Source organism: Borostomias antarcticus (assembly GCF_949987555.1).
Source record: "Borostomias antarcticus genome assembly, chromosome: 17".
Classification (NCBI taxonomy): domain Eukaryota; kingdom Metazoa; phylum Chordata; class Actinopteri; order Stomiiformes; family Stomiidae; genus Borostomias; species Borostomias antarcticus.
The window spans coordinates 16,333,279-16,348,240 of NC_140250.1; the positions used below are offsets into that span (position 1 = coordinate 16,333,279).

Sequence of the window (14,962 nt, forward strand, 5' to 3'; positions counted from 1 at the left end):
CATGGCAGATGAATACTCGTTTAGCTTGCTCGTCGAGCTAGAGAATAACCCGAATATCTCCAAACTTAAAAACAAATTAGTGAAGTATTTTCAAAGTAAGAAGTCAAACGGTGGTGATTGTCAAGTGGATTACAGATCAGGCAGAAGTGCAGTAGTGCGGTTTAAAACCGAGAATGGTAAGCTTTGTCATGTTGTTATTACTAGACTTCTAGGCAAACGTTTTTCTTTAACGCCATGCCATTTGCCTCTCAGTTGTATCTCAAGCTACATAAATGATCTCAAGAGGACCAGGGTTCAATTAGTGGTACGCCCTGTAACGAAGCAACAGCGACCAGTGCACGTCCAGTTGGCTCAACTCACCAGTATCAAGGCTTACCCAGCGCTGGGGTCTCCTGTATCTTACAGTAGCCTATCTTATCGACAATAAACACAATATAGCCTACTTTTTCAACGAATGTATTGTCTGTCAGAACAGCTCCGTTTTTCACGGATTGCGCGTGCGTCACAGGTGCTTCTTCGTTCTTTGAGTTTGTAATCCCGATAGTGTATTCAGCCTGTTATTTTGACTATTTTGGTGTTTTTATTGTGAACTTTTAACATTGGAGTCAACGGCCACTTCCGCATTCCCCCTCGGAACCCCCCACCTTTCTGTCACGTGTCACTTAACGTTGGCTCGGTTTTAATTCACGCCTCATTAAAGTCATACCTTACATTATAAAGAATCCCGTTGCTGAAAACCCATTAAAAATAACAGCATACGGCTACTGTTTAAAAATCAAACAATACATTTATTAATCAAGCTACCAATTACTTCACACTGGAAGTAGGCTAGAACAAGAACTTTGAGGTATAGGCATATGCCTTTAACAGATAACAGTCAGCTAGTTGTCAGAAGATTGTCTTTAGCCTACTTAAATGACTCAATCACAGCACAATACACTCTGATGACTTGCACTGATGGATCCAGGGTTGCAGAATTCTGACTTTTTTCGAGTTTCTGATTGGTTTTGCTCGGTTACTATCAGCTATCAGCTACGCATACAAGCCTAAACAATGATGAAATCAGTCCACACATGATAAATCATTAAAATTAAACATTTGTACCTCAGTACAAAAGGTCTCACTTGTAGTAGCAGGAGGAAAAAGTTGATAATTCGGACAACAAGAGGTTACGTGACTGCTTGCCTCCGCACATGTCAGCAAGTCGCCTTTTTATGGCTTTTGTTTTGAATGGCTCGAGATCTACCAGCATAGCGACCTACTGGTCAATCGTGATCAACGTATTGGGCACCCCTGCTGTAGGGAGATGACCACAGCCCTTAACCCCAGTTACCACCCCCCTTCCAGAGGCATATTATCAGACACCTTCACACCTGCTTGGCATGCGGTTAAAAAGAGAAACATCATAGGTGAGGCCAATCTCTCCCAGCTTGGCACAAACTCCTTGAACCACTCTCTTCCGGCAGGAGGCTGTGGTCCATCAGGAACAAAACAGTTTCTTTCCAAGTCACAACTGGCCTCATCGAGGCACAAGACCCCCGAACTGTCACTCTTTATTTTGTACTTTTTTTGTATTGTAGCCTATATTGTATTGTATCACTTCATTATTGTATTTTGCTTCGTCCTGTTTTGTCTTAACACAATGTTTGTTTAGGTGCTCCTACAGACTAAGCCTACTTTGCTAATTAAAATCTGATTCTGATACTGATCTAAGTTTGCATGTAGTGGACTGAGCTAATGTTAGCTGTTTTCCAATTCTTTGGAATTGTTACAGGGCGGACTGTATATATGCAATATAACAGCCTTGATACAACTCTGCTCAAGGAGATGCTATAGACAGTTAAAACAATGTCACTCAGAACAGCTTATGAGTGGACTGGCATCATTGCATTTTCACTAGTTCAGTGGTTCTTTGTTTTTATTAGACAGGCAGAAAGTTCTTGGAAAGCAGGTGCACGAGATTGGTTTGGATCAAGGGGTGCTGAAACTGACCGTTCGACTACCAGATACGGTCTTGAGTGGACAGGTGAGTTATAGTGGCTTGTTTGTATTGATAAATGGGATGTTTTTAACCCCCTGTTGACAGCTTCTAAATTGCGTGCTGGAGCAAGTGGGGAAAGGCGTTTAAAGATCATATTACAGAGGCTAAAGACCACATATTTGAAAACCACAACAAGGCCTCACTTTGGGGAATCACAACTATCGATTCATAAAATCAGATTGATGAAAACAACCATTTAGCAGCCAAAAATAGATTTTTAGAAACTACATTCTCGGTGCCCCGTCCACCGCCATTAAATGGATATACTGGCTCACGCTGGATTTTAAATTTCTTCTACATGCCTCCGAACTACACCAAAGTGATCTCGGTGAGTCAAACGTCTTATAATATGTCGTAAATAAGGTCCAGGTTGTCAAAACCGAGCATTCTCCGTTAACATCAACTGCTCCCCACTGTCATCACACCATCCCACATAGCGTAGCTGTTTGCATTTCAAATTCCTCAAAACCAACGCTGATTGGCGAGATCATTTTCAGATCTGGTACGAACTGATCTCTATGATTTGTCCAGACTGGTCATCCAGACTGATTTGTGAGAGGAACAGAATGTGAGCTCACAAAATCAAGATGGTCTCATGAGGCTAACTCAAGCTATCCCAAAGTAGTAAAAAGTGAAGCCATCTTGGATTACTCCTAGCGAAATCAGGATTTCAATATATAATGCAGCAGATTTTGCGGGGGTAGTAGCGGGCTAGCTAACCTTGGCTATAGCTCACTAATTCTCTACACTAGCTCTATGTAACTAGCTAATGTTAGCAGTCATGGCCCTATGTTGTCATTCTAAATCCCATTTCACACTTCTAATCAAACTATAATCTAACTAAAGGCAGGAATCTCTGTAAGAACCACTCATCCATCCTAACACTCATAACATTGTGATATATTATTCAGCATAACATCGTACCACCGCCTGCACTATAATTCTATAATACTTGTATAATATCCTTACTGTGTTCCTTTTTCAAAGTTATATCAGCCATCCTGGTATAAAATAGGCTTCCTGTGTGACTCACCCATCTACAGTTCTTAACAGCCAGAGACACCACTGGCCTGTCCCACAATGGAGGGATCTCTGGTGCATGAAGGATTACAACTTTAACTGCCACGACAACCCCACACATTAAAGGACAGGTTTGGAATTTAGCAGTACAAGCCATGTTATAAGGACATTTATGATCATAAACGGCATATATCAAAGTTTCGTCAAACAGTGTACTCTCGAGATATAGCCCATTGCAGCTAACACACTTAATGGATCCATAGGTGCATAGACAAAATCCCTCAAAGACAGGAAACTCACCGAGTGGTCACTGGTGTCCGTTGATGTTCTGGACAAAAAAATAGCCACAAAGTATGCTTCCGATATGGGCCATTGTACTGTATATGATCGTAAATAACCTTATAACATGGCTTATAATGCTAAATTCCGAACTGCCCTTTAAGAATCGATGATGTCAATGTCAAATGTAATGATTATGTTTCTATCATTGAAACAGGGCTATTGATAATCCTTCTAAAAATAACGTACTAAAGCTAAAATATGCAATTGTTTCATAAACACTACAAAGGTTCAATAACACCACCTTTTCCATGTTTAGGAAGACTTGGCTGCTGTAAACTCAGACAAGACATGTAAGTAAAATTGTCAAGCTCTAAATGTTACTGTATCTTGCAAGTTCTTATGTGAAGACATACACACTCAACAATATTGTAACCACTTAAAATGTCTGGGTATAGTGTAACCTCTGAAGTTAAAAGGAATTATGGGGAACGTTGGCCTACTGAGAAAAATCAGGTAGCAGGGGAACAGATCTGTCTATATATTCTCCACACATTGGAATGGCCTCCACACATTAGATTGGCCTCGTCTTTTGTCAACAAATATCATACATCTTAAATCTGGACATTGATATAGAAAGTAGCCTGGAGAACCAATGGTTCTGGAGCCTAGTGGCCCATAGGGCAGGAGCTTATCTCCTGCTTCCACGATGCACCTTGATGTACAAGTACACCCCCTGGACATGACGCTAGTATGTCGCAGGGACATTGATATGACTAATATAATTTATCAGGCGTTAGGGAGCCAATGAACAGCCATCTCATGCCATCATCTAAGTGAAAGCCAGAACCTGATTCTCCTCCGCAGTAAATACTAGACTTCAAAAAAAAAAGCTATAGGTTTGTGATCAAGTTAATTTGTACCCTATGTTAGTGAGTCACAAAGTGAGAAAACGGTGATATTGCAAATATATCAATTGCATTATCATATTTAGCTCGCTTGGAAAGGTCTATTTTGTTACCAGGAAGTAAAAATAAGTTTGTATTCTTAGCTGGTGTTGCAAACAACTCCCCTGCAAGTGGAGATGGGCACGCCCCTCCAGCTGAGGCTCAGGAAGAGGCGGAGAGCTCTGGTGCGCCAGCAGAGGAAGAGGCGCGGTGCGCCTCGGCTGTGCTCGGGAACCTTGAGGAGAGCATGACACAGGAGTACCTGGAGATGCTTGTGGAGAACATTCTCAGTAATCTAACATCAGATTCAGACCCCCCCTCTGCATCAAACTTCTGCCTGGAGATCCTGCCCGACACCTGCTTCGCTGTGGTGACTTTCACTAATGGACAAGGTAATACACACATTTGTGGGAGGGGGTAGGTGTTATGAAAAAAATGCTACAATCCAGGCAAATACTCACTAATTTTCACATTTTTCAGTGAACAGTCATTTCATCTCCAAGTGCACCACAAACAGAGTGTTTATGCGCAAAAAGCTATCAGTTAGACCTCTGGAAATCACAACCAAAGTGAAGGTGGAGGACATTCCCCCAGATTGGAGACCAGACCACCTCCTCTTATACTTTAAAAGAGATGGTGAGGCCGTGGAAGATGTCTCTCTGAATGAAGATGAGCAGTCTGCCATCATCACCTTTGAAGATCCTAAAGGTAGTATTATACTGTACTGTTACTTTAACTTACATTTTTCTAATGCTACAGTGCATTACACACGTGCACAGATGTTGAATTATGCAATATATTTTATTTTCTATATATTTCTTTTCTATTAGCCGTTTACAGAATAATTGAGAAGAAACATCACATCGACAAACAACCTATCAAAGCTTTCCCCTTCTATGAATCTCTGGGAACAGCCCTTTATGGTAAAGACAGACCCACATTGAAGCTCCCTCCTGTCCTTAATGAGACTATTGATCAGGCCATTTGGAAATACCTTTCTGGCAATCAGGGATCTGCAGACACCATCAACAATGATCTAGCCAAGCACTTCTGCAAGGTGGACCTCCAACAACCAACGGTCAAGTTAAGCCCTCTCCCTGCTCTCCTCCAGCAGAAAGGTATTAAAGCCAAATACTTAGAGCAGTGGAAAGACACAGTGAAGACTGCTTTCACTCAGGCCTTGTCTAAATACAAATCTTTGGAGCTCCAGGTCGAGGCTTCCTCATGGGAAGAGTCTGAAGGAGAGCTCAACAAGGCTGTGTCAGATGAGGCTGTGGTTGTGGTCCCTGACAAGGTCCGATGTGTTATGGCAGTGGTTGGCCTTGTAGAGGATGTGAGCAAACTTGAGAAACTGGTGAAAGATAGCTTGGGCAGGATTGCCAAAAGAATACAAAGGGAGAAGTCAAGCATAACAGAGGAGATTAAATTGTCTCCATCCATCTACAACATCCTCTCACAAGATGGCCTGCAGGACAAGATGGTCATTGAATACCCAGAGCTGAAGATGACATACAATAGTGAGAATCAGAGTGTGAACTTATTCGGCTTGATGCACGAAGTGTTGAATGCCAACAAGAAGGTTGTAGATGGAGTTGTGGGATTAAAACGGAAGATGTTGGAATGGGACAACTACCTTGTTGAGTTTCTGCGGGGTGAAGACCAAGAAAAGCTCAACAGCTCTCTTTTTACTTCAAAGAGCATTACTGCAGCCCTAGAGATACACAGAAATGGAGTGCAGCTACTTGCAGTCTCAGAGGAGGCATTGAGTGAAGCAGAAGACCATCTGAAAATGCTGCTTATTTCTCAATACATAGACGTTGAAGATTCAAATGTCCTGAAGATGCCAGAGTGGCAAGACCTGATTACCCGTTTGGACCACTCCTCCAACATCTCCTTGAGGAAAGTCCAGATCCAGATATCTAGTATCCTTGGAAGGCAGCAAGTGGTGGTATCTGGCTATAAGGACTGTGTTTCGTCAGTTGAGAAGGAACTTGCTGACTTCTTACACCAACATACTGAAGTTGAAGAATCTCTTGAGGTCAAACCGGAGGCCATTGTCAAATTCATCCAGGAACATAAAAGGAATGCCTGGTCTGGTAGAGTCAATGATACCGTGAAGGTATCATTCAAGAAAGAAGCCATTTCCTTCAGTGGTGCCAGGGTAGATGTTAAAGATTGCAAGGCCATATTTGAAGACTTGGTTGCCTCCACATGCTTCAGTGTGTTGAAAGTGTCCAAGCCTGGAGCAAAGAAATTATTCCAGGATAATAATTCCATGTACATCTCCACAGTTTTGAACCAGACAGGCTGTTTAGTGCAGTTGGTGATGGAGGATGATATTGTCGGAGCTTATAAGTACAACTACCAGCTTCAGACACCCGATGGAGTGGAAATAGCAGTATGTAAGGCTGATATTTCCAGATATGCAGTTCAAGCAGTAGTCAGTGCAGCAGACTCAGACCTGAAGCACAATGGTGGTCTAGCTGGAGCTCTTTTGGCTGCTGCTGGGCCACAGTTGCAGGATGAATGCGACCAGCTTATCGCCAGCAGGGGGCAGCTTAAGCCAGGAGACTGTGTCCTTACTGGTGCAGGCGGACGGCTCCGCTGCAAGAGCATCATCCACGCTGTAGGGCCCAGAATCAACAGTTCACACCCCCAGAAGGCCATAGGGCAGTTGAGAAGAGCGGTGAAAGGTAGCCTAGATTTAGCTGAGGCCAACAACTGCCTGTCTGTGGCTATACCTGCCATCAGCTCTGGGAATCTCGGATTTCCTCTGACATTGTGTGCAGAAACTATCGCTAAAGCTATCAAGGATTACTGTGAGGACAAATTTGGAGAGAACACTTTGAGGAAGATCCATCTGGTGAACATCGATGACAAGACCGTTCAGGCCATGGAGGCGGCAGTGCGGAAGGAGTTTGGAGACCATGGAACAAGTCATCCTCAACCAAGTCATCCTCAACCAAGTCATCCTCAACCGAGTGGTACCATCAGTTTCTCACAGCCCCAGCACGGAGTCCGGGTTCAGAGTACGAGCAGTTCTGACAGAGTGCAAACCAAAGAGGGTCTAACCATAGTCCTGATGAAAGGAAACATCCAAGATGCCTCGGTAAGCAGTCAACTTTGAGTAAATCGATTTCAGTTAAAATCCTATTCTATTTATTTATTCTTAAGTGCACACTGGCTGATTTAATAAACCACATTTTCAATCGATTACATGGCACTGTAAAGATTTTGGTTCTATCGGTTACAGACTGAGGTGCTTGTGAACACTGTGGGTGAAGACCTGGTACTTAACAGCGGAGCAGTCTCAAAGGCCATCTTAAGTGTGGCTGGACCTCAACTTCAGGCACTGATAAATGAACAGGCGAGTAGCGCCACGACCAGGGACATCATCGTTACCGATGGCTGCAACCTTAAGAGCTCAAATGTGTTTCACACTATCGCCCCTCGATGGGACAATGGACAAGGAGCTGCTCAAAAGGTAATACATTGTACTGACATTGATGATCTTTGGTCAAGGAGTGAGAGTTACACTTTTGTGTTTTTCACATATACGCATATTAAGTGTAAGTGTAATTGTGGACTTTTATGACAACAAGGCATGAACACACTGACTTCGCCATTCATGAATGAGACAGAGTTTGCTAGCTAAGAATAGCTGTCGTATCGGATGTTTTGCAGATATTGAGCAAGATCGTGGAGGAATGCTTGGGTCTCGCAGAGCAGCAGCAACTTGTCTCGATGACCTTCCCTGCAATCGGCACAGGAAACCTGGGCTTCCCCAAAGACCTTGTGGCCTCCCTTATGCTGAACGAAGTCTTCATGTTCAGCAGTAAGAAGCACCCCAAGAACCTGAAAGAAGTAGTGTTCATCCTGCACCCAAGTGATCCAAAGACTATCCAGGTAAGAAAAGTAGCAAAACTGTTAAATAAATGTGTCTACCTTTGCTCCTTGTCTAATAGTTTGCCTACTAATTGTGACCACATCCATGTCTTTATTGAAATTGAAGTTGGGAGGATCTTATAACCCTACAATCGGATAGATGGATATACAATATATGAGTGAGAGAGAAGCTGTTTTTTAGTTAAGGTAGGCTTGATATTGACATGCTTTGAGTTAATATAGCTAATTATTGTTTTCCGTCTGGGTTTTCTTTCCAGGCTTTCAAAGATGAGTTTAACAGAATGTTCACAACCACATCTGCATCTTCAGGGGATTCAGCAGCAACATCCACCAAACAGACTAAAGGTGCAGCTTACAAACACTTGCACAAAATGGATTGTCTGTAGACTTTGAATTACAAAGTGAGAAACATTTGTGTTCTGTTGTGTTGATTAAGATATTTTAGATGTTGACTTCTTAAATTCTACTGCCAGGTACCTTTTCCAAGGTCACGTCAAGCTCAGGAATGTATGAGACAAAAATGGGAGGGATGGTTATACAGGTAGTCACAGGAGACATTACCAAGGAGACTACTGATGTCATTGTCAATTCCTCCAATAAAAGCTTCAACCTCAACTCAGGTATGCAATGTACTGTAGGCTTATCTCCAGCTCAAGTCAAATGATATTCCCTGTTTTAAATGATATCAGCAATAATACTGGCAGCAGTACTTAAAGGCTGGATGTGGATATACACTATATAGACAAAAGTACTGGGAGACATACACATTACTCCTACAGGAACTTTTATGACATCCCATTCTAAATTCATAGGCATTAATATGGAGTTGGTCCCCCCTTTGCAGCTATAACGGCTTCCAGTCTTCGGGGTAGGCTTCCTACAAAAACATTTGGATGAACTAGAACGGAGATTGCGAGCTAGGCCCTCTCATCCAACATCAGTGTCTGACCTTGCAAATGCTCTTCTGGATGAATGGGCAAAAATTCCCACAAACGCGCTCCAAAATCTTGTAGAAAGCCTTCCCAGAAGAGTGGAAGCTGCTATAGCTGCAAAGGGGGGACCAACTCCATATTAATGCCTATGAATTTAGAATTGGATGTCATAAAAGCTCCTGTAGGTGTAGTGTGTAGGTGTCCCTATACTTTTGTCCATATAGAGTACTTCTGTTGCACATCTGTTGCAATTGCAACACAGGCGTAATGCAAATACTTTGTATGTGATTATTACTTTCTTGATGTAGTTTTTTGTATTCCCATATGAATTCCATGTTACTCCAGGGGTTTCTAAGGCCATTCTAGATGCAGCTGGCCAGACTGTGAAGGCAGAATGCCAACAGCTGGGTAAGAGCCTATTATTTACCACCACTCTGAAATATAAACACTTTATACACATTTACATGTCGTTATTAGAATGAACATTATTTCACATACTGTAACTGCTGGTGTGGGAATAGTATTGTATCTAAAGGGAATAATATAGGGGCTCCCTTCATCCCTTTTCTATCTTAAGGTACCCACTATCCAAGGCGTGTTCTAATCAGCATAAAACAGCAATGTGCTATGTATTTCCAGGAGCCCAGGCTAACACAGGCATGATAATGACCCAGCCCGGCAACTTGCAGTCAAAGGCCATCATCCACCTGCACATTGGCAAGACAGACCCACAGGGGATCCACACATCTGTGAAGGATGCACTTCTAATGTGTGCTAAGGGAAACTACACTTCCATCTCCATGCCTGCTCTTGGCACTGGTGAGTTTAGGTTTCAAAGGTATCAATAGTCTGGCAGTCTTGAGTTAGTAGTAACTGTCTCTAAAACTTGTTGATATAGTCATTTGGTGCCGGAAATCAGAAAGGTGGAGCTTATGGAAAAGGCCAGAAAAAGTCATGTTTGAATCCCTCAAATGTTATTAATTTCACTTGACTAATGCAAAGCTAACTTGTTGTCATGTCATTCTAGGCCAAGGCAATGTTCAGGCGGGCCAGGTGGCGGACGCCATGTTGGATGCTGTCGTGGATGTAGTGAGCCACACGTCTCAGAACACCCTGAAGCTGGTCAGGATAGTCATCTTTCAACCTGCTATGGCCAAAGAGTTCTACAGCAGTATGCAGAAGAAAGAAGGCACCGAAGACACTGCTGATAAAAAAGATAGCGTTGCTGACAAAAAGGATAGTGTCTTGGGAAAAATAAAATGTAAGGGCTATCTACATTGATGCCAATTTCAGTGTTAATGCCAATTTCTTCTCCTTTGTGTATATTCTTTTGCTTATAGAAATAATTTTGACAGCTATACAGTATATTCGCGATATGTAAGATTAAAGGATAAGTCCTTCATCCTTTAATGAACACTCACTCATTCCTGATGGTCTTCTTTTCATGTGCGTTTTCTCATAGCGTTCTTCAGCTGGGGGAGCACTCCTAAGCCACAGAAGGACGAGGACTTCATCGTCCAGGGCAAGCAAGTGGACCCGGCGTGCTTCCACATCTGCGGTCACTCACAGGCTGCAGTGGACTACGCCAAGCAGTTTATTAGCGACCTGATATCCAAGGAGCAATTCAAGAACTGCATCACGGACAATGCCATCCTTAACCTGACGCCCTCCGACCGCCAGCGTATCCTGGACATGCAGAACACCATGGACGTGAGTGTGAGTCTGGAGTACAAGACATCTCAGGTAGGGATGAGACGGTATACCGTAAAACCGTGAACCGCGGTATAAAATGTCCAATGAACCGTGACATTCCCTGTGTTTACGGTATTACGTTTACGGTATTACACAATAATGCGCTGCTGAAACTTCACATTTCAAGTTGCTTGCAACAGTTAATTTTGTAATTTAATATAAGCTTGTTATTAATAAACTGAGCTTAATCACAATAGTGTGTATTTTCAATCACTGTAGTTCCTTCAAAGTAAAATACTTCTTCTTTTTTTTTATGTGTTTTGGCAGGTGAAATACCGTAAACCGTACCGTGTAACTAGATACCGTACCGTACCGTAATGCAAAAATCCATACTGTCTCATCCCTAATCTCAGGCCACCATCACCATCGAGGGCATGAGCAGAGACGTGCTCAAAGCGGTCAGCGAGGTCCACGCGATGCTGCAAAGAGCCCGTGACGACGAGTACTTCAACAGGAAAGTGGAAATGGCCGGTAATGTGGTAGAGTGGCAGTACCAACAGCAGGGAGGGCAGTTCCAGAGATTCGACCCCATCCCGAACTTCCATCTCGAGCAGGCTTTGCAAGGGCAGCATACGCACGTCGAGGTCACACTCCAGGGTCAGATATACAAGGTCCTCATTCCAGACGGGCCTGCTACTGATAGCCAAGGGAACAGTCTCAACATCAGACGCGTTGACAAGATAGCAGGTACAGTACTTAACACTGCCGTTACCTTTTAAACTACTGGAGAGCATCTGATTTCTTTTACTAACTGCAATAGGTGTTGCTACAGTGCATCCGGAAAGTATTAATATCCCTTAAGTTTATCCACATTTACTTGAAGTTAAATAAAAAAGTAAAATATCCTATGTACTAAGTATTCACTCCCTTTGCTATGACACTTAAAATTGATCTCAGGTGAATCCTGTTTCCACTGATCATCCTTGAGATATTTCTACAACTTGATTGGGGTCCACCTGTGGTAAATTCAATTGATTTGGAAAGGCACCCACCTGTCTATATAAGGTCCCACAGTTGACAGTGCATGTCAGAGCACAAACCAAGCCATGAAGTCAAACGAATTGTCTGTTGACCTCAGAGACAGGATTGTATTAAGACACAGATCTGAGGAAGGGTACAGAAAAGATTCTGCAGCATTGAAGGTCCCAACAAACACAGTGATGGAGCTTGAGAGGATCTGCAAAGAAGAGTGGGAGGAACTTCCCCAAAATAGGTGTGCCAAGCTTGTAGCATCATACTCAAGAAGACTTGAGGCTGTAATTGCTGCCAAAGATGCTTCAACAAAGTATTGAGGAAAGGGTGTGAATATACTGTATATGCACTTATATTTGAGTGTTTTATTTTTAATAAATTAGAAAAAAATAAAGCTTTGTCATTATGGGGTATTGTGTGTAAAGTTTTGAGCAAAAAAAATCAATTTAATCAATTTTGGAATAAGGCTGTAACATAACAATGTGGAAAAAGTTAAAGATATGAATACTTTCCGGATGCACTCTATGTACAGTAAGACAGTTGGAAATTGCTGGGGTCATATTTATTCTCTCCCACCACCAAGGAAAATAGATTTATCAAAACTTGCCAACACATCCTAATATCCACAACCTTCAGATATGACACTTTTTTTGTTTTTTTGTTTAAAGGTTTTAAAAATAACAAGAACAAATGTTTAATGTAATGAACTTACTAGTTTAGATGGTGCCATACCACTGTTCCGACATCCCACTAGTCCGACGTCTCACCAGTCCGAAACATCCCATTGTCGGTCGGACTCTTGAGCCGTCGGAACAATGGCATGTCTGACGATCGGTGAACAAGCTTCGGACTAGTGAGACGTCGGATCAATGGCACGTCGGAACAGCGGGCAGTCCCCGTTTAGATTGCATACTGTAATGTGCTGTATCATATTTGAAAGCCCATATTTGGTTGTTGTTCACCCCCAGCCCGTCAGGATAGTCTTCCCTCTCATTGGGACACCATGCCAGCCAACACATCCTTCAAGTCCTTCACTATCCAGCCTGGCAGCACGGAGCACAACGCCGTTGAGAACCTGTTCAAGGCAACCTGCCCAAGAAACATTGTAAAGGTAACCCCTTTATTGAAGAGTTTTTTCCCCCTTTCTTTCTTCATAATCTTCACTTGAAGATTTACTTCAGTACTGAATTACTGTATCTCTCAAGATGGGTGGGTGTACTACATGGAATATTTTTTAACTCTTTTGTATAAGTAAATCCCACTTAACCATTTTATGTAAGCTGCGGTACTGTATATACAGTAAAAATCAACCCGATGTATCAAATAGACCGACACAGAATATTCTAAAAGATATTGGAATAATTACAATACATTTGGCAGGGGCCTGACATGCAACACATTTCATTCTGTTTTCATGAAACGTGCATAAATGATCAGTAAGCATGTGATAAAATATTGTCAAGCTGATAAAATGGTTTACGATTCTCTAACTGAGGCTACCTATCAGTTCCTTTATGCTGCCAAGTTTGCCGGCTAACTACTGTAGCAGTTAGGCTAGTTAGTCAGTACAGTAACTTATGACAATAAGAAGAGCTACTTCAGTGAGTTGTCAGGCAGTCAATATTGTGATTTTACACCGTTGGAGAGCTTAAAATATCCCCTTTCAAACATAGGGCAGGTCCATTGCTATCAAAAATACTATTATTATTCATAAATCCAATGCTCTAAATTGTTTTGGGATTGTATCATATCGTGAACTTTGTATCATGAATCGTACCATGTCGTGAGTTGTATCGTCCCATCCCCAAATATCAAAACATTTTCACAGAGATTGCAAAAAGAGACACCATAGTTCATGGATTAGTTGTATTTCAGTACTTTGCACTATTTAGACTTAGACATTAGACATTTAGACTCTCAATGTCACCCCCAGTTATATATGAGGTATTGATGTTGACCAGATGGAGAGGATCCAGAACCCAAGCATGTGGAGAGGAGTCCAGATCAGGAAGAGAGAGATGGAGCTGAGGAATGGGCACCAGAACAACGAGAAGCAGCTGTTCCACGGAACCTGCTACACGACCATCAACCACATCAACCACAATGGCTTCAATCGGAGCTACGCTGGAAAGAACGGTAAGACCCACTGACCTTCATTAAAAGAGACACAGGTATTCAATGTATTCAATTGGACTTCTCTTCAAGAGTCATTTTAAGGAACCATCTTTCTCTAAACGACTGTTCGTAAAGATCCAATGGGCTATATGCACATCTCCAGTACTTCCTGAAATTACTGTAGACATGCTTCTCTATTTCCTGTCCTACACTATTGAATGAGGTGATTAATCAGGTGTGCCTGACTGCAGCACAATGATCAGGCACACCTGAATAATCATTTCACCCAATAGTGTGAGACGCATGAAGCATGTCTAATTTCAGGAAGTACTGGAGTTGTGCATATAGCGAATTGTCAATAGCCCAACCAAGCCATATCTTTTTTCTTTTTTTTTGCAGCTGCTGCATATGGGAACGGTACTTACTTCGCAGTCAATGCCAGCTACTCTGCCAATGACACATACTCTAAACCAGACCCTCAAGGCCAGAAGTACATTTATCTCTGCCAGGTCCTGACTGGAGATTTCACCAGAGGACAACAAGGGATGATCGTACCTCCAGCCAAAAACACCACAACACCTCAACATTACGACAGTGTGACAGACAACATCTCCAGACCATCCATGTTTGTGGTCTTCCATGACTGTCAGGCCTACCCAGAGTACCTGATCACTTTCAGATAGACCTGGGTGGGCCAGCTAACATCCTACTTATCCATAGCCTGGGAATATGACTACAGTCTGCCTTATATTTTACAAATAGCCTAATGATTGTACTCACATTTATTAATTTTTTACAAATGTTCCTTAATATTTTTGTCACTTCTACAAACTCAAAACACATTTCACGAATAGTGAAAACATTTTGTTTGATGATGGATATTAGTTTATGTAGAAAGTAAGTAGTATATTAACATAGAAATAAGCTTGACTGTTCACTGTACTTTAAAGCATAGTTTGTTTGGGGGTGTTTTTGTTTTGATTTGTATAAAGATGATG

General features: G+C 42.2%; 1 protein-coding gene across 1 annotated transcript; it reads left to right on the plus strand.

Annotated features, from left to right (window-relative positions):
* Window position 1: 1 nt before the first annotated feature.
* parp14rs1 (poly(ADP-ribose) polymerase family member 14-related sequence 1) lies at window positions 2–14,732 on the plus strand (the record flags this gene model as incomplete). The annotated part of the gene is made up of 17 exons (XM_084452026.1): window positions 2–176; window positions 1,926–2,026; window positions 3,660–3,693; window positions 4,392–4,679; window positions 5,118–7,396; window positions 7,541–7,771; window positions 7,972–8,193; window positions 8,451–8,538; window positions 8,667–8,813; window positions 9,471–9,533; window positions 9,765–9,944; window positions 10,153–10,386; window positions 10,588–10,868; window positions 11,231–11,564; window positions 12,818–12,960; window positions 13,811–13,985; window positions 14,364–14,732. 17 exons carry the CDS (start codon window positions 2–4, stop codon window positions 14,645–14,647), a joined length of 5,259 nt encoding a protein of 1,752 aa, XP_084308152.1. The 3' UTR covers window positions 14,648–14,732.
* Window positions 14,733–14,962: the final 230 nt, after the last annotated feature.